The sequence below is a fragment of the Mugil cephalus genome, chromosome 12, assembly GCF_022458985.1.
Source record: "Mugil cephalus isolate CIBA_MC_2020 chromosome 12, CIBA_Mcephalus_1.1, whole genome shotgun sequence".
Classification (NCBI taxonomy): Eukaryota; Metazoa; Chordata; class Actinopteri; order Mugiliformes; family Mugilidae; genus Mugil; species Mugil cephalus.
In genome coordinates this window covers 7,550,558-7,577,931 of record NC_061781.1, presented here as the reverse complement: position 1 = coordinate 7,577,931, position 27,374 = coordinate 7,550,558, and the positions used below count along the sequence as shown (strand labels likewise).

Genomic DNA, 27,374 nt, shown 5'->3' with positions numbered 1-27,374 from the left:
GAAAGAAAATAGTAGTTAAATGAAAAGTGTTCTCACATTGACCCCGCTGCCTATCTGTTTGGTTTTCTGCCAAAGTCTGTAAACACAGTTTGAAAGAAGCCCAACATTTATTTTTTTTATTTTTTTTAAACTCTTGCTTTTTTTTTTTTTTTTGCTTTTTTTTTTCAGAAGTCAAACCAGCAGCAGCGGCTGCAAAGTTCAGCCAGATCAGATTCTGCCAGAACAAATATAGCGCCCAACACTAAAGCAGGATATGCGGACGATGCTGCGTATCTTAGATCGTAACTTTTAATCTTCTGTGAGAATACGTTGAATTCTCCTAATGCGCGCTGACCTGATTGCACATTTTCCTCTCTGCTTTGCTGCCGTTCTTTTCCCACTTTCACTGCTTACCTTGCATTTTAAATCACTTATTCCCATGAGTAACTCCCCGCGGTAGATAACAGCTTTATCTTAGTTACGCGTGTGCTTGTGTGTGTGTGTTATAGTGAGTTTATCATAATGTGAATGATTAAATTGTGGGGTGTAGACCTGGCTTGCGGTAGTAAACAGGAGTAGATTAAGGTTGTGAAAATTGGCTAAATTTCCCAGAAATCTATGTATGTGACATGAAGTGAAAAGTGTGACCGAGCATTTGTCTCTGTCTGCAGTAGAAAGTTTGGGTCAGAGCGCTGGATATGAGGAGGGAGGGGCTCCAGGCATCAGCACGACAGAAAAACAGTTAGAGAAGTTGCGAAACACAGAAGGAGATCCAGGATTGTTTGTCACACACGTTTCCTTCCTCTTTCAAACGCTTGACCTTTGACCATCTACGGTTTCGCCTCCTCCCTCTCACCTGTCACGCCGACTCCCCCGGCTCTCCCCTCCTCGCTCGCGGAGTCACGCAAGTGCGACTGTGCCAGCACTGAAAAGTGACCCTGTTTAATAAACAAGCAACACAGTGTGCGCGGGTAAGGAAGCTTTTAGCGGCGCCTCTTATCTCGCTTCCTCTCAGCGCACGCGCGCGCACAAAAAGACGGAACGCCGCGCTGCCTCCAAGTCTGAATGTCGCCTTTGAGAGTCGCTCACCCCCTGACACACACGCACACACGCAGCTTGATCCTCTCCTCTCAGATACACACTCCATCTACCAACATTGACCGGCTGTTGTGTGAAGTGGCTTTAATGAAAGAACCCTCACAGTAGCCTTGGTTGCTCAGACACTCGTACGTGAATACACAAACTGTCCGTACAGCAGGATGAACTGAGGCGGCGGAAAAGAACTTTACATTCGAGAGTCAAGCTGAGATCTGCAAATAAAGCTTAGGATACTGGACCTGGGACCTGACTCAGACAAGATCCTAGATTCCATTCAGGCTGTTTGAAGTTAGATTTATGCTCCAGCATCAAGTCTACATTACTCCATCCCCTACGTCACAGTGTGACGCGCACCTCTTCACGCACCTCTGTGATGGCAACGCAGGCTGCTACAACCACGATAGCTTTGAAATGCATTTCGTCTCAGCGTTACAAGTAATGTTCAGCGTTTAAGAACTTCTCCTCCGACATGGACTACTCCGTTACAGTCGCCAATGTTCGACATACACAAAGAAACGTTCAGTGTTGTAGACAGAGATGTAATTAGAGAATGACGCTGATGCACCATCACACACGCTCAAGACTCGTCTTTTTAATCAGGCTTTTACATGATTTTATTTCTTCTTAATTCTGTTGTATCACATTTGACTTCATCCTGGTTTCATTTTTTCACAGTTGATTTACATTTACGTTATTCGTGCTTTACATGGCTTATTTTAACATGATTTATTTATTTACTTTTCTGAACTTTCAGCGTGTACATTGGTGTGAGTGTGGACGTGTGCACACCCACTGAGTGTGTTTATATGATTCCTGATTTTGTTTCTTGCTGTAACGGTTTACATTTTGGGTTGCATTTTTGTAGGAAAAGTGCTTTTTGAATAAAGTTTGATTTGATTTTATATAAACGATTACAACAGTGTGGACAACCTGCACAGGGGCTGCATCAGAAACCAAACTTCAGTCAGCCGATCAGTCTTTAAATGCCAGCGAGGTACTCGAGCTTTTTGTGATCATCCCCACCGCGTCACAGCATGGGAATTAATGCTAGCGTGCATGTATTATGTATGAGCCAGGCTCAGATCACTACTTATTTTCACAACAGAAATATAGGTGCGTGAGAACAAATAAATGTGGCTGTGCGAAAACAGCGTAAAGGGAGATGACGGCATGCTGGCTGTTTCTCTCCCACTACTTACCAGATGTTGTTTGTGTTTTCTTTTTTTCTTTTTTTATATTATTTTCCAGGGACAAGATGACGAAGACTCAGTGAAGAGGTGCAAACATACAGCGATCCGATTTATCCATTCTCCTCATGTTCTGTTCTGTCAGTGTGAACGTGGGGAAAAAAATGATACAGCTTCTAATTCAGCTGGATGCAGCTGTGCATGTGAGTGTGTATTTTATTCTTAGACTTTATTTGTCATTTAGATTTACATCAAAATGAAATTTCGGTGCAGTGGCTCAGAGCACAGCAGGAATACTGACATAAACAAAAAAAAAAAGAAAATATATGCTTATAAAAACTTTTGTATAAAAAAAATAAATATATTACTAATTACTGGGTAATATTGAGGGGGAGTCTCCTTCCAGAGGCCAGCAGCCAGAACGTCCATGGTGGGACTGGGTGGGAGGGGTCTGTGGTGATGTTTTGAGCCCTTGGGAGGAAGTGGAATCCTGATGACTGTCTACAGCCCCTGACCACACAGATGCAGCTAGTGGTCAGTATGTTCTCTGTAGTTCCTCTGTAGGAGGTGGTGAGGATGTGAGCAGGTAGGTGTACTCTCCTCATCTCCCTCGCGTCTCCCCTTCTACACGTGTTCCAGCAGATCCGGCAGAATGTAGACAATCGTCAGCAGGTTCACCTTTGTTTTTCCCACTTTGTTGTGTTGTCATGGAAATGTTCCTCCGTCTCCCGTGGCCTGCGCTTGTGTTTGTTCATTAAGCTGATTGTAGGAGTCGCTTTTGATGCCGACACGTCGACCGGGAGACAAAGTTAAACGCAGGAAAGATTAAAACTGAACCAGATTATTTGCTGCTGGGAGGCCAGACCGAAGCCCTGCACCATCAATGTGGATTAAATTGAGAAGGACATTGACGTTAGTGTTTTCAGATCATTAAAAGTTTGTCGACACGCTTGTTGCAGCCTGCTGTCATTAAACATTATGAGTAACACACCAAATTACATTTGAAACGCAACATCTGCAACATTGAGAACGTAGTGTTTAGACTTTTTTGTCTAAATATTACATGCTGATATTACACTTTATTCAGGTTTATTGCGACTCAGGTCGTCATTGCGACTTTTCTTTGTAATCACGCATTGTGCGTTCCAGTCACACTGTGCGAGTACACCGTATGATCTCTCTACAGTCTCAATACAGCTGCTGAGGAAGATTTGTTTATTGCTAAACTTCAGTGGAACTTGGAATGAGTAGTAACACAAAACCTCAGGGTCTGCCTTCTTGGTTCGTCAGACTGCTGATGCGTCACATTAACATCGACCAACGCGGACGTTTCTGCTCTGAATGTGTGAGACTCCCTTAGAAGGACGAGGCAGGACGCCGTCCACCTCGGCTCTTTTGTTAGTTTATATTTATTAACTGAGGTATAAACTTCTGATGCAGTCAGATCGTTCTTCTCCCGCTGCTTCTGTCTTGTGTGTGTGTTCGTGTGAATGTGTGTTCTGTTCCTGAGGGGGAAGGGAGAAATGAAACCAAGCTACGTTTTTTTTTTTTTTTTTTTTTTTTTTTTGCCTCATCCTCTTTTGAACTGCCTCTGACTTCTCCTGCTCTGTCAGTCCGCCTTTACTATCACCACATGCGCAGCACAACTTGGAACAGTCGCAAAAATTCTCCTTGGCTGCCTCATTTATGTTGTCCTGTTGAGCCAGTGGTCTGGTCTGTATTTATTTTATTATTGTTTATGGCCACATCATTTTCTTTAAAACCGAGTCATGTGGACTTTTAACTGTTTGCACAAAGTTCCTGATGGAACTTGTTTATCAAAGGTGTGCAAAGCGGTCGATGGGTGTTATCAAGTTGTGCGGCACCTCTATTTCCTGCAACTTCATGAGCACCGCAGCGTCTGAGGAAACTTAATAATCACACATTTTTATATCTTCGAACGATCAGACATCCTGTTACACCAATCAGACAAACACACACATAAACTGGGCTCTGAAATTCACTCAAGTATCTGTGTGATGATCCACAGAAGACACTCCCCTCAACACATAGGACCCAAAGGCCCCCACTCACAACATGTTAACAGTCCCAACTGTTCCGGAGGCACAAGGGAGACCTACACAATACTGGGAAGGTGGTCATAATGTTTTGCCTATATACAGTATATTTATGTGTGTGTGTGTGTGTGTGTGTGTGTGTGTGTGTGTGTGTGTGTACACACTCACACGGCTGCAGAATATTGTATATAAGGTAACTCATGCTGCCGTGTCCTGGTAGTTGCCTGGCAATGTGCTGAACTGCGTTCCAGAAATAAACACAAAGACCACTGAATACATGTGGAAAAGTATCTGTTTGTCAGAATGCCTCTGCATATTCTTACCAGATGCAGCAAACGCTCGCGAAATGAAAAGCAGTGTGTACACGTTCAGGGAGAAATGCATACATACCTTTACCAAAACGCATCATTCCTCAGCTTGAGAAGTTTTCTCCGGCGCCTTTTGATTTACTTCAATAACGCCGATGTCCTGTTTTCTTCTTAATGCCCTTATAACGTGCGCGCAAAGCATGTCGAAGCGCATGCGGGTTTGTGTGCAATGAGACGAGGCGAACAGACAAAAGGGTTACAGACATTTGTATTTCTACAGCTGCTGAGTGTGTCTGAAAGAGAGTGAAACAGATTCATTCATCATCTTCACATGTGAAGGGGAGGAATGCGTCGGTTGCTAGCGACCGATTTAATTGACATACATCCATACATCAGTTGCGTGTGTTTATATTAGTTAAACACATCAAATATTACCCATCCAGAAATGTGTGTGTATGTGCGCGTGTGTGTGTTGTTTGTAAGTGGGTGTTAATTGATGCGTTCCCTCTTTTTGTCTGTTTAATGGAAAAGCACTTCTTATTAAACTGTCACTCACGAATCTGTGCTCATGTGTGCGTGGAACAAGAGCGAGGAAGAAGGCTGGGAGCAGGTCATTATAATACAGTGTGAAAGGAGAAGAGATAGGTTGTAAAAGGAGAGCACAGAGAGACAGAGAGAGAGAGCAGGAGACGTGCGGCAGGACAGACCATTACAACAATTAGCGTGCCTTTTAAAAAGCTTTCCCTCGCAGCCGTTTGATATTGAAATGAAACAATGTGTCTCTGCAGGAGGCTGTTGGGAAATTAGCCTAACAATACATTAACTGACACGCACACACAAACTCGCTCTTCATCACCTGTGGAGGGCTTGTTTCCCTCCCTCTCCAAATTCAGTCGTTTCATTTAAATTAATTTAAATTCTCTTCTGTTCGAATCAGTTCAATTATGTTAAATACTTTTCCGGGCTACCTCGGCGGAGTGTGCCGCGCTGCGCTGTGTCGACTCAGTAAATATTGTTGGCCAGACATCAAGATGCAAAAAAATTAAAATTTCAGGTTGAATCAGTTCGCTTTGGTGTCTGTTCGGGCTTCTCCGAGATTGTAACCCACCGCTGGTGGTCAGCTGGTATGAAGTGTCTGAGGAGTATTTCTGTTGCTCCAGATAAAAAAAGAAAAAAAAAAAAGAAAGCCTATATTCAGGAGACGGACTACAGTTTAACAAAGAAAGAGGTGAAAGACAAGGACAGGTGAGGATAATGAGTCTTTACTCTCTCTAACTACACACTTAAGGGCATTTTCTCCATTTGGATTCACACAGCCAGTAGAGCACTGAATTGAAAATAGCCAGCTGGTGGTTAGTATAGTGACATCACCTGCACAACAATTATTATTAATATTGCATGTAGTCTCCATAAAGCCTGGACTTGACTGTCGGCACGTCAACAGTTTATTATTATTTTTTTCTTATCCTGTAGCAGACACTTATAATTGGATTAAAATGCATTTCCACATGCGTCCCCAGCCAGCACGTAAGATCTGATCTCAGTTTCATGTAGCAGATAAATGCAAATAAACCCGACATAATTTGGGGGGCAGAAAACCCATTGTATCAGCCCCGCAAACCTCTATTTGTTGTGTGCGCATCAACATTAGTTATTATTTATTTATTTAACTCTGCTTTCAGTGTACTCATTTAAATACTTTCTTGTTATTTCTTGTTGATATTTATTCATTATTTAGCTAGTTAACAGCTTCAATGACCAAATAGTTATAATCTCATAACTAATTAACGGAATGAACAGACAGTGCTTTGTATGTATATGTTATGTATGTTAATGCAAGGTGAAGGTAAAGACATGTAAAAAGTGAATATTTCCTCCAGCAGTTATAGGATCTACGAAAATATTTCTGTAGTTCAAAAGCACTTATTGAAATGACTTTACCTCGTCCAAGACTGTTTAAAAATGCAAGAATACTGAGGGGTTGTAGGTGTACGTCAAACTCAACAGAAAAAGCTAATTATGTACAGTATGTACATACAGTGTATATATATATATATATATATATGTATTTAGTATGAGGTCCCCACTGTCCCTCCTGGCTGGTGGTTACATCATCCTCAGTGAAACAATAACAAAGGAACTCCTCGTCAAATTTAGTCAGGTCACAGCTTTTCAAGGATCATTTCCCAGCCTTTCATGTTTGGCAGACACGCTGGACATAAAAACATCCTTTGTCAGTGTGTTGTAATCTTGTGGGTGCCTGTCCAACAATGTGACTGCATTCATTGAGGCTGAAAGTAAAAGTGATTTATCCAGAAGTGACCAGGGTGCTTATTAAGACATGAGGCCAAAGCATTAAATTGCTGTCTGATTAACTGAGAGGGTTGCACGGCTGAAAGAAGACATAAACTCCATTCTTTTTGATGGCACGCTTCAAAGCATGCTGCAGAAGAGAGCGCAGTTGTTGAAAGCACATGTGCGCACGCATTGTACTCCGTAGGTGATGAATACGCTGCAAGGCGAGTCGTTCACTTTAAGGCAAACGCATTTTAAACATTCTAATCATGTGTGTCACCACGTGCGCTTAATTCAACTGCTGACCGTTTTGCACAAGTCGCTGTAATTGAAGAAGTGTTTTGGGAAAGTGCTGAAAAGGGCAGAGCTGAGAGTTTGCGCCCTTGCATTGGTTAGGGACACATTACAGGGCTGGAAGATTAGAAGTTATTGGGTTGCAGCGCGAGATTCTTCAACAGGGCTGGGACCTGGTTGTCGAGGGCGAGGCGGTAGCAAGTGTTTGGCTGCTTCTCAGCATGTGGCAGACGCTCTCCTCTGCTGCAGCTGGGGGCTCGCCACAGACACCCATTAAATCCAGCCCAATCTGAACCCGTGGGCCTGTTCACAACCACCGTGACCGCTTTACAGCTATCAGTTTGCAGTGTAACACAAAAAGAATCTCTCCTTTGGATCACTGACGGTTTTAAATGTGACTTGTCAAAACACAGAGAATTATATAATATATCATTGTGTCATTTGTAACTGATGTGGAGATGTATTTTACTTTCACAGACTTTTAATCATTTCTACTATTTTGGACACACTTCATGGGTTTTATTTCAGTTTTCTTCTCAGTCCTCTAAGGTGACACAAAGCGAGTGCTGTGCTGGATCGTGTGATTGAACAGACAAATCAAATTAGCAATGCAATCTTAGTTTTGATCATAACTAAGCCTCACAAAAGACCATTTGAGTAAACCTGTTGGATTCCCCCGACGGCGGCACTTGTAAGTTAAACATGCGTGCAGTGATCCGTACTCGTCCTTCAAACGCTTTAGTAATTTAGTGCCTATTTTACGCTTTTCTTGTGACTTGTACTGTTTTTGAAACGCTTCATTTTCTCACTGCAGTAAGTCTGTGTCCCAGTGGCGCTGGTCTATCAGAGAAAGAGGTCTGAAATTCCCGTCTTTTTATTTTGGTAAAGGCAAAGGACTGCACACTAAAGAACAAACCGTACAAAAGACTAATACATGTCCCAACATGCCTCTGAGTCCAGCAGGATCTTGCAGTGTAGTTACAGAAGAAGCTATGGGGATGTTCTGCTTCATGTTTGGCACCGGAAACTTGGAGTTGGACAAATATAAAAAGAAAAAAAAAACAAAGATGGATAAACTAAGGTCCTGGGTTCCATTGCTTTGACTCTAGAAGTGTATAAACACTGTAATGTAAGGATATTAGGGCTCACGAGATTCTTGAGACAGAGACAGACAGTATTCTAATTTGCGTGTGTGTGTCACAACCCATTAGTCATGATGGAGTGGGGCAGTAGTAGGGGGCCATATCAAGAGGCCAGCTGCACTTATTAGGAGGAGAAAACAAGTCTCTACATCACGTTTTTCATCATCACCCCTGGGACCCCCTACCTACTCTATGTGCTCTGTATAGAACTCAACCTACTGCTATTAATAAATATACATTGTTGTCATTTTGCATTCAATATTTAGCTATTCAAATAATAATAATAATAATAATAATTCATTCATTCATTCATTTATTAGGTAATTGGCTGATGGGAGCGAGCTAAATATGTAGGATTCATGTTGACGTGTATTTAAAGAAATTTACAATCGTGAGGAAAAATTTTTAAAATGTATGAAAATGTCTAATCAACCAAAGATTTTGAGATCCCCCTGCAGTACCTCTGCGGACCCCCTGTTGAAGACCCCGGCTCTACATGCTTGTCTATTTGTGTTTGTGTGCCCTTGCTGTGCAGCGAAACTTTTAAAGAACTTTCTTTCACGGCCATATTTTGTTTTTATGTATTTTTTTTTCTATTTTCTCTCTTTCTGACTGACTGTCTGCTGACTGGCAAAAAAAACAAAAAAACACTTTCTACTTGACACCTCCCTTCACTGCACTAAAGCACAGAAGTGACTGCCTAGCCACCTGGGTTGGGCACTGACTTACTATATGGTCGACGTATTGACTGGCTAACTGACTAGCTGAATGACTAAAGGCTACTAAACACATCTTGCGGAGGCAATTCTTCACTGACCATTTGTCCTTTGTCTCTTTTATTACACCGCCATAAAACCCCAGACTGAGAGAAGAACCCTAAAAAGATAGGGCTGTAAACAGAAAAAGCTGTGTGACTGTGTGCGAGAGAGCGTGTGCATGCTTGTGAGAGAGATATGCTTCATTAAATCCTTTGTCTTTCATCCTGTGCCTTGTTCTAAGGCCATCCAGAACTATAAAGACGGGAGAAAGGCGAATGGGAAAGAAGAAAACATAAAAGACTGAGTTATGACCATTACACTGGTCTTCTTCAGTTTCATCGACTACCACCGTCTCAGCCTGCACCCCTTTCTCCTATCGATAAATCTGCGAAATTTACCCTCATCCCAGAACAAACGCATTGGTAGTAAAGCCGCAGACCAATGCGTTTCAATACAGAAACTCACGTTGTTTCATTCAAGCTACATTTTAGGGCACGCGTTGGTCTGCTACATGTAGAAAACACACAGATCTCCTGGCTGGCTGTGATTTGTGCTTTGGCGTAACATAATGACCACAGCCCCGTATAGGAGTTTTTCTTGGGCTGCAGCACCATGTCAGTTATCATTTGTGACGTGGATCAAGTGTCTGCAGAGTGAGCTTCTTGGGTTCTTGTCTAATACAAAGTGGGCAGACCTGGCAACACAGGATATCTGAGAATTTGTTAATGATTTCTCATTGGAAGTTTAATATGCGTCCTTTAATGATGAATCATAAAAGTTAAATTATAAAGGGCCGTCAGTCCACAGACTCAGGTATGAGACTGCACATGGACATCTATGGGAAGATGACAAAACGTATGACTCGTGGGCCCTAGTAAACAAACGGACATCAAAAAATGGCCTTTACGGACTGAAAATAAGAAAACTCTAAAAGAGAGATCTCTGAGGGGGGTATATTTATTATGTTTTGATTTATTTAGTATATCTGTTTAATTTCCCTGCCTGCAGCATTGACCAATGACCAGAAATCGCTGCAATTTGTCTGTTTGACTCATAATGAAATATATATACAAAAATACAATACTGAGTTCTAATAAAATTCACATCTACATGTATTTCTAGTGTTTAGTCATATATTTTGGCAGCACAGTGGTGCGGCGGTTAGCAGTGATGCCTCACAGTAAGATGGTTCTGGGCTTATGATCTCCCTGAGCCTGCGTTGTTTTTTCTCCATGTACTCCGGTTTCCTCCCACAGTACAAAGACATGTTAGGTTAATTGGTTTAATTCTAAATTGTCTGTAGGTGTGGACCTGAGTGTGAATGGTTGTTGTTGTCTTTCTGTGATAGACTGGCGACGTACCCAGGGCGTACCCCCGCCTCTCTCTGAAGCAATATGGATGAATGTTATACTTCAGTATGAATATATACATGCTTTGCACAAACCTGATCATCGTCACATGGAGCTCAGGATCACTGGTATCATATCATACATATTAAAGGCTTGATCAACAGCTCTCTTCCATGCACACACCCCATCACACACAGGTCAGTAGCAATATTCTTTTAATCCCCTATCGTCACTATGTCCCAGATGAGATCTTTGTAATAGAAAAGTTAGGGGGTGACAGATGAAGGGACCACATGTCTTTATATCAGAGAGAGGTACGGAAGTTGGATCGGTGGAAAGAGGCAAAGCGTGCAAATACAAGACAGACGAAGTTTATTACTGTTCATTGCTGCTCTTGTTGCAATATAAACATTTTCAGCAGCGACAAACAAACTATGCGATTTACAATATTTCATTTGTGATTCAATGTAAGGAGGTATTCAGACAGTTCTCTGTTTACAGTGAGCTTGTACAGTTCTTGGCACTGTCCTAAAACACAAAGCCGGCTATCATTTTAAAACAACAACGGAGATGTTGTTTATATACAGTATGTTTTTATCATTCAGTCATAGAGCCCGGAGCCCATTTGCAAAAAAGGGGATCCTTAGTCTGTGACCCAGATTTCATGTTAATGATCACACATGATCACTCATGTTGCTCATAAACAGCCTAAAGGTGACCTGACAGTGCATGTTACACTCCCATGGCTGAGTGTGTGTGTGTGTGTGTGCACTGTAATTTTTGGGTGAACTCAGAGACGGGGCACTTTTTTTTTTTTTTTTTATGTGTTCAGTCAAGCTTCTATGACAGCCGTGTTTGTGTGTGTGTGCTTGGATCCGTCTTCTCTCTGTGTCATCAAACCATTCAGTGACACATGACAAAATGACACACTTCTTTTTGCGTTTGTGTGTGTGTCATCGGGTTTTTTTTTTGGTGTCCGTTAACACACTTTTGTAGGTCTGGGAAATGAAACAGCTGTTGACCCCTCCATCCCCCCCCACCCCGTGTATTCCATGCGTCTCAGACGCTGCCCATCAGCCAACGCTCCTCAATCAATTAGTGTCCACTAATGTGTGTGTGTCTGGATGGGGAGGGTGCCGGTGAGGGAGGCAGTCAGGCATTTCATTGAAGCTGCGGCTCCAAATCAAATTTACGGGCCAGGATGGCAACCTCTCATTTCCCCTTCTCATCGTTTCTTACGTAGTGCGCACACACATTCTGGTGGGTTTCTATCACTTCAGATTGACCTTGTGTGACTCAATTTCCCGGAGGCGCAGCCTTTCCGTCACCACTACTTGCCAAAAACAAACCTAAAACAAAGGTAGAGTTATTGTTCGTCCTTACAACATGAGCGATACACTCACTCACACACACACACACACAGTGCACAATCTGGTTATTTCCTCATGGTAGATTATTATGCTAATCTGACGACTCCAGGTGCTAAATCTACCAGCTGCAGAAAATAGGATTTTAGAGGAAGCATTTCATCCATCCATCCATATATCCATCCATCCATCCATCCATCCATCCATCCATCCATCCATCCATCCATCCCATCCATTCAGCCATCCATCTATCCAGCCAGCGGTCTCTCCTTTCCTCGAAACTAGACTGAAAAAAAAAAAAAAAATAGGATTTTTCTCCAGAAAGCAACTCCGTCTCCTCCAATCCTCCTTCCATTCACATGTCCCTCTATCTCTGCCAGACTGCAAAATAGGATTTTCCCTGGAAGTAACTCCAATTATTATATCACTTCCCCCTTCTGGTCCTCACTCCCCCTCCCCTCCCCTCCCTCCTCCTTTCCTGTAAACAGATACATAACTACAACTGCGCATTTGTGCGCCGGTAACGTTCTCCTTAATTCACATCATCAAAGTGGCAGTCCTTGAGTTTGTCACTTTTACAGTTTGGTTTGTGTAGGTGGAGTTATTCTCGGTTGTGTGCGATTGCAGCACATGCTAACTTCCTGCTTCTGCTGGTGTTTACTCTAAATAGACGCACTACTCCGCAACTGCCGGTGCCACAGGGTGAATCATTGTTGTACCACAATGCATGAAGTCACATGGACTCTCATTCATATCTTAAGGTTGTTTTTCTGATGAATGTGAAGTGGTACTACGTGCAACAATCATTCTTTTATTAACGTTTTCTTCTAACAGCAGCCCTGTATTAAAAATTTTGTCTGCACTTACTGTATGTAACTAAAGTCCTTAAACAGTGTGTAAATGAGAAACTTCTTTTGAATTTGGGTCAGAACACCACAGAATGTTTGTCCGCATGGCTACATAACTTTGTTCCTGGTTACTTCAATCAATCCAAGTTTCTGAGGCCACTGAGTGTGACACTTGGGGAGTCTGGTGAAAAACGTTGCCTCAGTGCATGTGAGTGCACATTCCAAGTTGAGAACATTCATGTTGCTGTTCATCGTGCAAATGTTCGCCACCATAAAAACTAGAGTTCTAAATGAATACATCGTTCTCTCCGTGCTTTGCCGCTGTAACCTTGTAGCGCGTTCTCCCAGCTTTATGGTTTGTGTTTCCTTATGTGTAGCAACATTCAGACACCAACTAAGCCCGTAGCATTTTTATGACATAGTGTTATTTTTAGTCTTAATGCTGCCTTACCCAATATCCCTCTCAATCTCCCTCACCCTGCACTGCCTGATTTTTGCCTTCCTAGTTTTCTCTGTGCTGATACGTTGGCTAAGCCATTTCCCCATTCCTCGGCTCTGCCGCCCTGCCCGTGTCTCACACCCCCCTGCAATCGCTCCCGTCTGCCAGTCTTATGTGTATGGTTGCATAAAGGTCAAAATATTTTTCATTTCAGTCACCTATGGGAGATGGAAATGCCACCTGTACTGTATGAGCTTTAGTAAACCTCAGACCTGAGCCGTGTGAACAATGCAGGCGCAAAGGGAGTCCTCTGTGTTTTTCCCGTCCCTCCAAAGTTAAACACAATCTTTGCAAGTAATAGTCCCCAGGTAAATAAAACAAACCTAAAACACTCTGGAGTGATGTGTATTAAATGTCTTTGCTGTAGCCCTGTTTTGGGATCAACGTGGCTCCGTTTGTGAGTATGCTTTCCCTTAATGGCATGTCAAGACAATATAGTATCACCTCAAGTTGTTTACGGTCCAGATTAGCATACAGAGGCTACTAAGGAAGTGGATCACAAATGCCCTCTTCCATTATTCTCTAAATAAACATGAAGGAAGGAAAGTGGGTAAAGGAGAAGGAAGTGGTGCAGTATAGAGAGCGCGTGGTGTTGTCTAATAATGGTTAGAATGAGTCGGAAAGAATGATGTAGGTGATATGAAGGCAGCAGAATAAGAAAAAGGCCACGTAAAAGAGGGAGAGACCGAGAGCCAGAGGGCTACAAATGCTGCAACGTGATACACAAACGCACTCACAAATCCAGTTTGTGTGATCAACCCTCTGAGGGGTTTCAGGCCACTTAATCAGTGTTAGGTTTCCTGACCCATCATTTTATCTTGATCACAGGCTACTCCGTCTCCGCGTGTGTGTGTGTGTCTGTGTTGTGTTTGTTCATAATTAAACCATTAGTGATAATCCTATCAGTTTGTGTCATCTAAGACCAACAACTCCTCCACCCCCCCCCCCCAAAAAAAAGAAAACCCCTGTTATTGTGCTTTTCACAGCCAAATGGACCCTCTCCTTAAACACAGACAGACCCACTCGCACACCTCCCCGAGGCTGTTGTTATTGATAACGTGATTAGACAGGGAAGGATGTGAAGATGCATTCTGTCATTTGAAGTGTGTGTGTGTAGACGTGTGTGTGCGTGTGTGTGTGTGTGTGTCTATACTATGTACTGGTGAGCAGTGACCCGTGCCTCTCTGTAATTCCAGTGTTACAGTTGAGCGACTTGCCGATAAACAGGTCCGTCTTTTGTTTCTCTTTAACAATGCCGCCATACATACGACTGTGCTGTCTGCGAAACTGTGAGAGCGTGCGCGTGTGTTTCCCGTGCACTACAGTACAGTTAGTTCCAATTACCACAATTCTATTGGAAGTGGCTTAAACGGAAATGAATGGGGCGACCAATGAAGAGATCTTAAGTTAGAATAATAAAAGAGTGAAGGAAACAATAGAGGCTCATGAAAGGGGGTAGAGAGCCGGATTGCCGTGGAGGGAGGAGCGGAGTGTGAAGGGTTTTCTCACCTCACCCCCCTTTTCTCCTCTATAAAGTGTCTTGTTGTCAAACAGTGACTGATGGTGCTAAACCCAGTGCCTCAGCTGTCACACCCAAACCACGTAACTGTAAAATTTCAACAGATCCCTGTAATCACGCCGATGCCCTGGCTCAGTGCCTGTACAAACTCGATGTTTTTGTTCTAGCAGGATGCTAAAAACCTTAAATAATTAAAGATGTGCCCCGCTCGTGAAAGCTTTTTCGCTTGTTCGATGTTCGCCACTCTGAGCGCCCTGTGCTCAGAGCCAGTATTCCATATATTTACACTTTATCATCAAAAATTCAATCGAGAATGGTCCAACATAATTGTCCCAACGCACCGAACATTGCGTGAAAAGCATTCAAACACTAAACTGAGCCATATTAATTTTTTTTTTACAAGACGGAAAAGTAATTTAAACCAGCTCACAACAAAGCTCAATGGCCATTCATCTTATGACTTATGATCCTTGCTCGGCTGAACGTCTATTTACACAGGACACAATTTCAAATCTAAATGTGTCAAACGACCGCTGCGAGACCACACATTAATCTAACCTCGAACGATAATTAACTCTTTAACTTATGAGCCCAACGTACTTCCAATCCATACTCTGTGCGGTTCAATAGTCCATTTGAAAAACACCTGGATATCAATTTATTACCTTCTCCACGCGCGCGCGAACATTTCAATTACAAGACTCCGACGAGTAGTTACAAAGTCAGTTTGACATCTTTGCAGCACCTGTCATTTCCCCACTGAGGAACACTAAGCTGCTTACCGCTGCTGCTGTGCTACCAGCTGAGTCAAACATCCAGGGAGGACATCCTTATCTACAACCGCGCAGAGGAGAGGAAGAGAGGGAAGGGAGAAAAATATATAGTACGAGAGAGTAGTAAATGAGAAAGTCAGACAGGGTGAGGCAAAAAAAAAAAGGTATAGGATGGAAGAGGCATGAAAGCACAGACAGTGTAAAAAAAAAGTGGGAAATGAAGAGGAGAGAATGGGTGAAAGATAGTTCAGTGATACAGAGTAAAATGAAAAAAAGCACAGAGACAGAATATGTGGGAAAACTGGACAGTAATTAGAAAGAGAGCGGGCATTTTTCACAAACTCTGCACAGCTCTGAAGGCCTCCAGTGATCCCTCTGAGCCGTGTGCATGAATCTGTGTATCAGTGGATGCCTGCGCGTGTCTGCCTGTGTGTTGCTGTGTATATATTTGTCTCTATCTATCACCTCCATGTCCTTGCTAATAGCTGAGTGGACTCCCTGCAGTCTCCACAGGCTGTACTGTGATTATCACTACTTAGATGTGCACCCACACAGGAACACACACACACAGCAGCACTAAGTAAGTATGTCAGTGCAGCCCATGTTAACTGTTGACACGCTAATTTATGGTGGCTTCCCGTAAGATCACTAATATGGCTTATTGATGAGGCCGCAGGGAGAGAGCGTGTGTGTTTCTGTGTGTGTTTGCATTACTTAGTGTTTTCAGACTTAGTTTACCCACACGGAGATGAAACATGTTTGGCACTACAGATAAATATGGTCAGTCCGTGGGTGCTGGTAAGTGTTTGCTTTTTCTGTGTGAACATGTCCGACACATGGAGAGCTGTGTTTCAGGTGACGAGTGAAATGGGTTTTCTTTTTAATTGCACATGTTTGTTTTGGATTATATAGAAAGCTTTCCGTGGATAGGTTTATGTACTTGACTCTATTTGTTTAACGACCACGATTATGTTCTAGTGAAGAGAAGAGAAGAGAAGAGAAGAGAAGAGAAGAGAAGAGAAGAGAAGAGAAGAGAAGAGAAGAGAAGAGAAAATTTCATTTTGGCCCAGAAATGAAACCCTGGCCAAAAATACAACCCTGCAGAGTCACTGGAGCCTGAAGGTATCAACAGGTCGACACTCCGCACACTCACACACAGATAAAAAAAAAAAAAAAAAATCCAGCTTCCAGCTATGTATTCAGACGTCTTTTAACACTTTGACACACAGACACATGCACAAACATTTACTCATTACCACACTCATGCTCAAATGAGGGGAGGCTGATGGACACAGGGCTGCTGGTCCCTCTGAGATCGCCACATTCTCCATGTGCCATTAACCTCCTAGATGGATGGAGGGAGAGAAGCAGTGGCAGAGTAATCAGGAGGATTGAAAGAAATCTCAGTGGGCCGGTAACATCTCGGTGTGATTACTTTGGATATACTAACATTACTGAGACTCATAGCACCATGAACTGCTTAAGCTCTGTGTGTGCAAGTGACACGCTGGCATCCACTCTGCGGGGAGGTAAAAGATGGACCTTTTCCCCAAAGTGTCGCAGTCCTTGTGTGACCTGATGTCTCAACAGTGGTCTAGGTGAGGTTCAGTTGTAAAAGGTGTTAAAAAAGAAACAAACGTGCAGTGATGAGCCTCTCGGTGCTTTTAAGTGCACAGCTTAATCAAACTATGCTCGAAATTCGACTTTCTGGATGCGCTCCTTGTCCCAGTTTACATGCAACGGAGAAAATCGAATAACTGACTGGAACATGTTTTCCTCCTCCACACTAGGTGGCGATACGTGTCTTGTCAGCAGGTTAATACAGCCCCCTTTCTAGTTGACCTACTACGTTGTATAATAAAGAAGAGTTGTTCATGTGTCAGACCAGCATTTCAGATAACAAGATGGCTAATAGTGATCTCCTATGTAATGTGCGCGCTACTTCTGGTAAGGTGCTATCCCTCAGGTGGTCCAGTTAAAAGTGATTAACTGTATACATGTTGGAGAAAATTGATTTCCAATTACATTATTTGGGTGTCTCAATCGGATAAGGAGAACTTAAATTGTCCAGTTAAAGTCGGATTAAGGCAATAATTTGTTTTGTTTTTTTCACGTGCATGTAAATGTACTGACTGATTATTATAAGAGAAGCTGATAATATGATTCCCTGCACAGACTTGTTATCAAAGTATGGTTTACGATTGCTTTCACTGTTAGTTGCAACTCAAATCTAAATTTGAACAACATTGTCCTGAGGTTGGGTTTGGAGTCAGAGGCTTTTGGTGGTTTATGGTTTGTTTCTAGTGGCCAGAGCTGTCCTTCAGTCCAGGGATGGGATTCTGGTTTTCCTTTGTGAGAACCTGGGAGAAAAAATATATTAAAGCTTTGCTTCCTGTATAAAAAAAGATTAGTTGCTGCTAATCGCTGTTAATTCAGGTTTGACTTTATATAAACAAAGCAAGCGTACACAATAACACAAATGGACTAACTGATGGAGGCAGTGGTAGACCAGCAGTTCCCATGGTAAAATGACAGTGTTTGTCTAAAGAGTCTGGTGGCTTTGAAGAAAGGATCGATCGATACAGCAGCTTCAGTTCCAAAACACCATTTAACAGAAAGGTAAAGTAGAGATCATATTCTAAACATAGCAAACATTTACACTGATATTGATGTTTTAATGTGGACCTTGTTTTAGCTGGCTAAAATAGATTTTGTTGTTGGCGCCGTCTACAGCAATTCATTCCTTGGCTTCTGTATTGTTATTCCTATCTGGTTCTGCAAACTAGGGGTTTTTCTGTGGGTGTGTTCTTGGGAACAAATATGGGAGATGTTTGGAAAGAAGCCAGGAAAGGGAAATAGAAGACGAAGAGGGAATAATAAAAAAAAATAAGGCAAAAAGAATAAATGAGATGAAATACAATGAGAAATAAAGCACACTCAAGTATAAAAGTGAGTGTGAGTGAATACAGAAGGAAAACAAATGAGAAGGTGGTAAAAATGAAACATGACAAAGAGGTTGTGCTGACAAGAACACAAAATGAGAAAACCGTGCGATGGAAGAAATGATTTCATTTCATATAATCAGTCAACAAATAACCGAACAAGAGAGAATAGTAAAGGTGCCGTGTGTTGGCAAGGTGTGGACAGGGCGAGTATTACTTGTCGACAAGCCAGCCAACAAGTTCTTCCCTTGACGCAGAGGAAGGATCATCTTACTCTCTGATGGTTTCACAGCTCTGTTGAAAACACATGCACACTGACACTCATACTCTCACACGTAAGAATGTTTTAATAAAGGGCCAATGATGTTTTAGTTATCTCCCGTCCATGACTGAAAAATCTAACAGGTAGAACTTGGATACTGGCTGCACAGCTGAAATGACTGTTGGAGTGAAGCTCCACGTGAGTGAATAAAGCAACGATATGTTTAAATGGATTTTCAGATTTTGGTTGTGTTTTGTTACAAATATGTGAAACTGGAAAAAAAAAGAAAAAAAGATTAAGTTAAAAGTTACATGGCGACAGGAGCATTACAAAAAGTTTGTGTTCTGAAGTGTGATGTGTTTTCATAGTATTTTAGCATGTATTCGCTGTTCACGTTCTAATTGTCGTTATGTAAGGTTGTCTAACAAACTCATTACATGCTCAGTGAAAAGAAAGTTTTTTTTACTCGCAGCCCTCATTTTAGAGTTCTGCGGCTTGCTCTCAATAGAACGTTTTTTCTCACGCGTCTGACAACTAGTTTGTGATTGGGCTGAAATTTGAAGTGGGCGTGTTTAGTGCGGAAAAACGGAAATGCTGGAGGCGACAGAGCGGCCGGCAAGGTGGCGACCTCTTATCTGAGGCCACTGTGAGCTCCCAGATGCTTGTCATCAATTTTATAGCTAATCCGCAAGAAGCAAAAAAAATAGTTCTTGTTGTCGAGGTGAACAAGAACAAACTTTGCTCTGTCTGTCAGTGTTTATACTTTTTTTAAAAAACCCGAGGAAGTCCTCATAGGGACCTCCCACTGCAGCATACGTCACACACGTTATTATTACTTTCGGATTACTTCATTTTACAAACACCCACACACAGTATGCATGCAGCACAGTACACTGCGAATCTTAGCATTGGGAAGCTCACCATTAGCTCACAGAGTGGACGCTGCTTGCATTTCCGCATTTTCGAATTGACCACGCCCACTTCAATTTCTGACCAATCACGGAATAGTTGTTGGACACCACACACAAAAAAAATGCTGCCCCGATTATGTGCCGAGAACAAGCTGCGGGAGACGAGGCTAACATCGTGGGTATGTATCGCTGTCTAAATATTGCCAGAATGTGTTTTTGTTTCACGGCTAGGACAGCATTGATTTGGCTATGTTTTCTGTATGTTGCGGTTTCACACATCTCATGTTGGTAAACCTGTGGCCTTTAACAAATGTTAAGGCAGAGTTAAGCTGGCTATCAGCTGTTAAACTCATGCAACGACCAAAAATATTATTACTACTATATAATTCAATCAGTATTAATGTTAATATAGTCAATATTATGGGACAACTGAAAATGCATTTGTTCAGTTAGGAGTCAGATGTAAAGATTCTGCTTTTCACACTAGGTGTGGGACAGCATATTAAACATGTTTTGGGTCATTCCTACTATTCTGTGCCATTTGAGTCCCCATGACTTAGTATGGTATATTTTGTGTAAAAATGGGCTAATACTTATTTCTAAAAGCTTGGCTTACGTGGTTAACTGCCCTCTACCATAGAATACAATGATATGTATGCAGGATGAGTTCAATTTAAATAATTACTCTAATTTTACCCGAGTAGGTTAAACTGCTAAACTGACAGAAGTTGAATAAATTCTACATTTTTCATTACTGCTGTATAGCCTCATTCATAATATTCCTCTCCAAATATGCTGCATTGTAATTAATGTTTACAATTTTAATGTCCATGTAAATGTTGAAAAAACTTTTATCAATGAAATGTGTTTTTCACTGATAAGAGGTCCACGCTGTTACGCCCTGTCCACCGTTACTCTTCTGTCCACCCTGTTACTTGTGTGTTTTTTTAATAATAATTAAATAACAATTACAAATATTAAGCATTTCTTTGTCTTTACTTGCAGTGTATGATTTTCCAAATTGAATTCACTTAAAAATAAAAGAAAATTCCACTGAAATTTCCTTTAATTCGAAAGAAAGAAACGTGTTGACATTACTGTCCCTTAAAATAGAGCAAGACTTTTTTGTGAATATACTTGTGTGTGAATATATTATTACTGTACTAATAATAATGATACAAAAAAAAATTCTACCGCCCGCTTAAAAACTTTACTTTTTTTAATGAAGTAAACCAGGTTGAAATGGCACAGAATAGTAGGAATGACCCTTTTATAAGATGCAGGTTAGATGAATAATTTGTGGAGCTCTCCAGTGTCACTGTGCCGTGATGGCAGGTGATAATTTTCAACAATATTTGCAACCCAACATACACCGACGCTGCAGTGAGCAATAAGGAACATTTCTGTCCACTGCCTTAAAGTGGATTCTTGGTGAGGTCTGCTGGAAACCCAGTCTACTGCTCGGCAAGCAGGAAAGTTATGCAGAAGAATGTGTGAAAGGAAAGTCTCTAAGGTTTAGGTCCATGCAGCGTGGTGTTGCGCACAATAATTCGCAAAGGTCAAAGGTTTCTTGAGGATACAGTCCATATTTGTTTGCCAGTTGGAGGATACTAAGATTTCAAAGTAAATTCAGCAACACCTTTAGAATATTTTCAGTATTTAACTTCAACTGAAGGATTGAATAAAAAATAAAAAATAGGCTATTCATTTATATTCAACAACAGCAGTGGCAAACAGCCTTTCGTCTTCTCAGCTAGGTCACTCGCAGAGCGGCGTCTACCTGTTCTCCACCGCTCGGAACAGAACGATTTCGTAAACAGTGACTCCGAGAGCTCAGATGAACGATACATTACCATGTGACTGTTATGTGCTCTCATCGCTTGGCACGTCCAGTAAACCAGGCTGGCTTTAGTTTCAGTGGAAAGACCCAGGACGACAGGAGCAAGAGGGGTGAGAGAGGCAGGTTACAGAGGTCGAACGACGAGAGCGACCTGAGGAATGAGTGGGGTGACAGTTACTCCCTCTCTCTTCGTCACACACACACACACACACACACACACACACACACACCGATCTGTCACGGAAAAAGAACCTAATACCTTGAGACCTCCAGAGATGTTTGAAAACATCTGAGTGACAGTTTGACGGTGTGTACGCGCGCCCGTGTGTCATGTGTCTCTGTTCTGGACTCAGAGGCTGATACAGGACACATGAATCTGATCAACAAACTAGAAAATTTACCACCTACCCACAATAATCAGGTATAGAGATGCAGAGAAACAAGTGATATCGCTTTAAGTCTGCTTGTTCTCAGGGAAACGTTCAAGGGGCTATAAATAATTGGCACGAGATGTAAAAAGCACCAGCAATCGTGTTATTATGTTCCCACGAGATCTCGGCGCACGGGAGATTTTCCTATTTTTTTTATTTTATCTTTTTCACCAAGTGGTCAGTGGTGAGTTCAGCTGTGTCATTATGGCCCACATGTGTGCGCATCTGTGTGTGAATGTGCGCAGGGTGTGTCCTGGGAAGGCAGCGCAAGAGCCAAGATTGGGCTAGTGTTTCAGACCACAGGCTTTGGTGTCACTAAAACACACCTCCCTCTATTATACAGCTGAGAGTGGATGAACAGGCAAAATGCGGAGCGTGTGTGTGAACAATAGCGCGCTTTTAAATTCAAACTCTCACGTCGGTAAACAGAGACAGATCCAGTCACCTTCTCATTCAGCCCCGTTAGTGTGTGTGTGTGTATCAATGCGTGCCCATGCCTGCGCCGTGGACGTCTTTATTCATGCGCGTGTTGCTATCCGTCCTCTGCCTCTTGTTTAAATTCTGTTTGCCACTGACCCGTGCGTCCTTGGTAAACTGCTTTTTGCCCTGGCTTGCAGACAAGTGTTTGTGTGTGTGCATAAAAGTGTGTGTGAGAATTTTTTTTGCATCCAGGAGCTCTGACATCATTACCACAATGGCTGCTCTGCATGACAAGTAAATCGGCCTCTTCCACAGAAAAGGCAGATTAACTTATTCAGCCTCATACCGTTACAGTTGCAGTATTTTTGTTGCCGATCAGACTCATCTGCATTCTGAGTAGTCTCCGCATGCACGGTGCTGCTACAGTACGGGGTCAGTGTTTCTCTTGTCGTGCTTTTAAACCAACAGCAGGTTGTTTTTAATGCTCCCAGCACAGCACTACAAAGCTCATAAAGCTGTGCTCTGGGCCCCTTCTCTTTCTTCTTTCAGCCTCCCTCCATTTCCCTTTATAACAGAAGGATTGAAGGAGGAGGGGAAAGTAGGACAAAATCCAGGGATAGAAAGAGAAGGTAGAAATGCATTTGGTGAAAGCTGAAGAAAAAAAAAATGAAGGAGATAGTAAGATATGTGGTGGCCAGGCAAAAGGAGAGAGAATGGAGTGAGAGGGAGATGAAACTGCTCTTTAATCAGTGAGGGGCTATGGAGGCGGGCCGAGGTGCCTACTGTAATCCGATACACGCGCGCGCGCATGGCGTGCACGCACACCGAGGCAGGGGACTGAGTGAGCAGTCCTGCTCGCTGCCACAAACCCGGCGGAGATCGGAGGGGAAGGAGCGCACTGTCGGAGCCTGCCGGGAAAGGGAACGAGAGAGAGAGACATACAGAGACAGAGAGAAAGAGAGAGCGGACATAGAAGAGCGCGTTTTAGAAGAGAAGCGCTCAGTTTTGTGGGAGGAGAGTGGAGAGGCACCACGTTTATTTTCTCCCGACCAGTTTTACGCACGCAAGTCGGAGCTGCCTCTTCCAGGAGATCTTGGGTTATCACTTGCCCGAGAGCGGACTGTTGTTGGGACAGCGTTGCAAGAAGAGAACTGATGGAAAAACATTTCGTGCCGTTACCAAGAAAATGCGTCCCTTGTAGAGAGATCCAGACTTGAGCCTAGATTTGAGGATATTTTATCGATCCGAGGAGGGCGGACAAACTTAATGGTTGTCTGCGGGCGGTTCTGGTGGTTCTCTGCGGCTACAGTCACTGATCTTTAGCCGACTTGACATTTATGATTTATCTGTCAACAAGGTGTGTATTCTCACGCGCTTTTGGGCTGACAGAGGGACTCAGCGCTGCCGACTGAGCGCACCGCAATGGATTTAAAACTGTGCGCAGAGAACCAATTTCAAAACCTGATTTCAGACTGAGTTGCACTGAATCAGCAGACTGGTTTCCACCACAGAAGACATACCGCCTCACCATAACGCAGCCTACACAAACTGTACCTTAGTACCAGCGTGATATTCTTGGAGAGCCCAGTGAACGCACGCCTGTATTTGGATATCGGGCACCAGTCGCGTTGCGCTCGAGAAAAATAGAGACCTGTGTGGAAACGCACAGGAAAGTGGAGACTACAGCTTCGTCTCCAATAAACTGAATAAAATCACACAGCAGGAGAAGACGTGTTTTTGTTCCTCCACACCCGAGGGAGAAAGATGGATTTATTCACATGGTTCTGTGGATGTATACTGGCTTTTCTTTTGCCTTCAGCAGTAAAAACAGAGGCATCGGGTAAGTTTGACACTCCTGCCGCCCGCTTAAAACAATGTGTCACACGAGGTGTTAAGTGGAAATTCTGAGCGAGAGAACTTCCCCTTGCGCCTCACAATTGGAGTAAAAAAAGAAGACGTAAGAAATCCCACGTTTTGTGCGGGAGGAAAAAGTTGTTTTTCCAATTCAGAAACAGCAGTGAATGTGAAAATGTCCACATTTACGAAAGCCAGTATTACGCATTTTGCTTTGTACACCTGCCCTCACTCCACTCCATGTCGCTCGTTGATAAATGATAGTGCTGAAGGGTATTGATTAGTTTGATTTAGCTCTGTTCAGAGATCACTGCTCCGGGATGGCATGTGTTGTTTTAACTAAACTGAGCTGACCAAACTCGCTCGGACTCCGGTAACCAGAAAAGCAGTGCGATGAAACGATAAGAAAACAAACTGAAACCATTAGTTCTTTCACTCGAACCAGAAATTTTGATATTATATCAGCCAGCCAGCTATATGTTTCCCTTAATTCACTCCACTTGTAGTTTCACTCCGCCCTAACTGTTGGCATATATCAATAAAAATGCATCACCTGGAGAAAACATGTAAATATGATTTGTATCTTAATCTGTAGATTAATTAATGTCCGTTCTCGGGGCGGCTGTCCAATAATGCAAACGGCTCTAAGTGTTTTGGAATATTTCGAAATGTCAGTATCTGCGATCTGCGATGTAACTTCTCAACAGTTTTTAGTGACCTTCTCGCACTTCGTTTTATTGGATAATCCGACTCTGGCGCACTCTGATGAAATTCCTCGAAACAGTTTTTTTTTTTTTTTTTTTTACTGAGAGTCTGCCAGCTAAATGCGCTTCATAGGTTTACGATAACCGCATGTTTGATACCAGTACGGAGAGATTGCAGGCGGCGAGTCAGACCGGGCCACTGAGCTCCTGCGCTCCGCGGAGTCCGATTCCTCTCCAAGACTCAATCTGTTACGCTCTGTCCAGCCCCGAGTATGTGATCTGCTGCCGTGTAACCTACATCAACCATTTACCTTATATGCACAGATTCTGGTGTGAGAAACCTCACAAGCTACGCGCATCATTATAGGCGGGTAGGCAAAATGGTACGCTGTGATGAAATTTGTGCGTATCCGGATAATCTTTACGCACAGCATACTGAAAAAGTCTAGTACGAACTCCCCGCAGGTTTAGTCTCTTTGGTTGTAACAAAACTACTTGACTTCAGGCAAAGATATATATATCCACACTTAAATTCGATATTAGGTCTTTTCTGCCACAGGTGTGCATTTATGGAACCTCGGCCCAGAACCGAGAACCACGACTGGCTGTTTTATAATCCAAGTTGGCTAAAAACACACATACAGACAAAAAGAAACGGACATATCACGCTGTATAGAGAGTTTCTTTCAGAATTTTTAGCAGCAAGATTTTTTATAATCTACTTTCAATGTGACTGATAAAAACAATTTAGGTTATTTGTTTAACGGAAACAGACATGGGGTCTAATATTTTCTTATCTATGCAAAAAATAAAAAGTCTGAGAAGTTAATACTTGAATCTCTCTTTAAGATTTGAGACGTGCATTTTCATAAAGGGGAAGGAAGGGCGTTGGGGTTGAAAAGGGGTAGCTGCACAGAAGGTTCGTTGCATTCTAGGTTTTATTGATTTAGGACTCTTTTCCAAAGCTTTTGCAAATCTCGTGACTTGGATTGAGTGGCCCGTCTGCCAAATGTTGTTATGGAGAGTACAGGGAGCACAATGGGGGCATTCTTTACATCATATTCACTTCTGTGCTGCTGTGTGCTGTGTCTTTGTATTTGTGATTTAAATGAAATCTGAAAGTGAGTTTGGGGCGCTGTGAGGAGTTGGCAAAGGACGTCACATCTAAAGGCTTTTGAATGATTTTTGCTGATTTTCACAAGCGATTAATAACTGCTGAGGTCGCCCTGACTGGACGAGCAACATCTAGTAATTTGATCAACGGCTTAGAATGTCTCATATTTACAGTACGTCCAACGCCAAAGCAGGAGGTACGGATTGAGGCTCTTATTACAAACGTTCACAAGGAAACTGTTGCATTCGTGGTGGATGAATGAAGTGTTTCACTTCATCATCACTGACTCTCAGCCAGTTTTCCCCTCCGTTGATCATTACTGTCCTAAACATATGTGTCATCTTGAAAGGCGCTGACAAACAACAGAGTTTGACCTATTTTATCTGAGGACCTGTTAATATTTATTTCTCGTTTTCTTTCTGACAACAGAGTATCTGCTGACAGTAGGCGAAGTCTCATATTTCTGGGACTCCACTCGAGGTACACCGAGGCCCACTGGAGCACGCGCGCACATTCTCAGCATTAGGCAGTGCAGAATGGAGCTTCCTCAGCAGTAAACTTTTATAGATGCCTCTGCCTCTGTTGTCTCCGGAGAGATGAGCAAGGGAAGCACAGTGAGACTAAGAAGTGTATATATATAGCGGGAGGCAGGAGGGATGGAAGTACAGAAGGGAGGAAGTAACCGAGACTGAAGCAGGCAGAGGGAAGCAGCTAAAAGAAGCGAACGAAACGGAAGAATGATTTTTTAGCCCCGCTGCTTGAGCCTGTTTCTTCATTCCGTTTGATCACAGCTGTGCCTGGAAGAGAGATAAACGGACATAATTGGCCACTCAAGACCAGCTGTCTGCTTCTATAGTGTCTCTGCTGATATATGCTGGATGATGAAACAGGATCACCACGACAGTGTGTGTAAGAAGTACACGAGCAGTGTGGCAAATTGCCCACAGGTATGCATTAAGGACTGGTTTTGATGGCTCGAACTAACCGTTGTTAGACTCCTGCTACGTATATGGAAATGAGTAGTTTTAAGTTTAGGTTTAAGGGTCACTCATTGATTGCGTTTGTGTTATTTATGCTCCAAGAGGTTGCACAATCCACAACAGGATATGTTCACACACCTGGATGTGTTTGATCATTGTGCTGCAGAATCAAAAGTCTTTTGCTGCTGCAGAGCCCCATGCTCACCGTGCATGGCGTGACCGGGCTTCCAAATGGATTTGTTATTTTTTAGCCTCGAGCTTCAGCTCCACATCTCACATAACGAGGTGCTGTGGTGCCCCATGGGGGTCAGCCTGTAATAATTAAATGTTACATTGGTGTGGGTCATAATGCTTTGTAAGCGTCATTTGTCCATCAATAAAACAAATCATCCGTGTCATTTGCTCACGTAGTGGGGTTACAGCCTTGTTTTAGCTCGCTACGT

At 42.7% G+C, this 27,374-nt stretch overlaps 1 protein-coding gene across 5 annotated transcripts in view; it reads left to right on the top strand.

Moving 5' to 3' along the window:
• Positions 1-19,696: 19,696 nt before the first annotated feature.
• LOC125017365 (neuropilin-2-like) overlaps positions 19,697-27,374 on the top strand; it is an 89,195-nt gene continuing 81,517 nt past the window's right edge. For 4 of the 5 annotated variants that reach the window (XM_047600402.1, XM_047600399.1, XM_047600403.1 and 1 more), the window contains exon 1: positions 22,976-24,119. In XM_047600402.1, the coding sequence (XP_047456358.1) occupies positions 24,044-24,119 (76 nt within the window). In that variant the 5' untranslated portion in view covers positions 22,976-24,043. Of the gene's footprint in view, positions 19,768-22,975; positions 24,120-27,374 lie in introns of those variants that run through there. The other variant, XM_047600401.1, reaches the window with a different exon arrangement.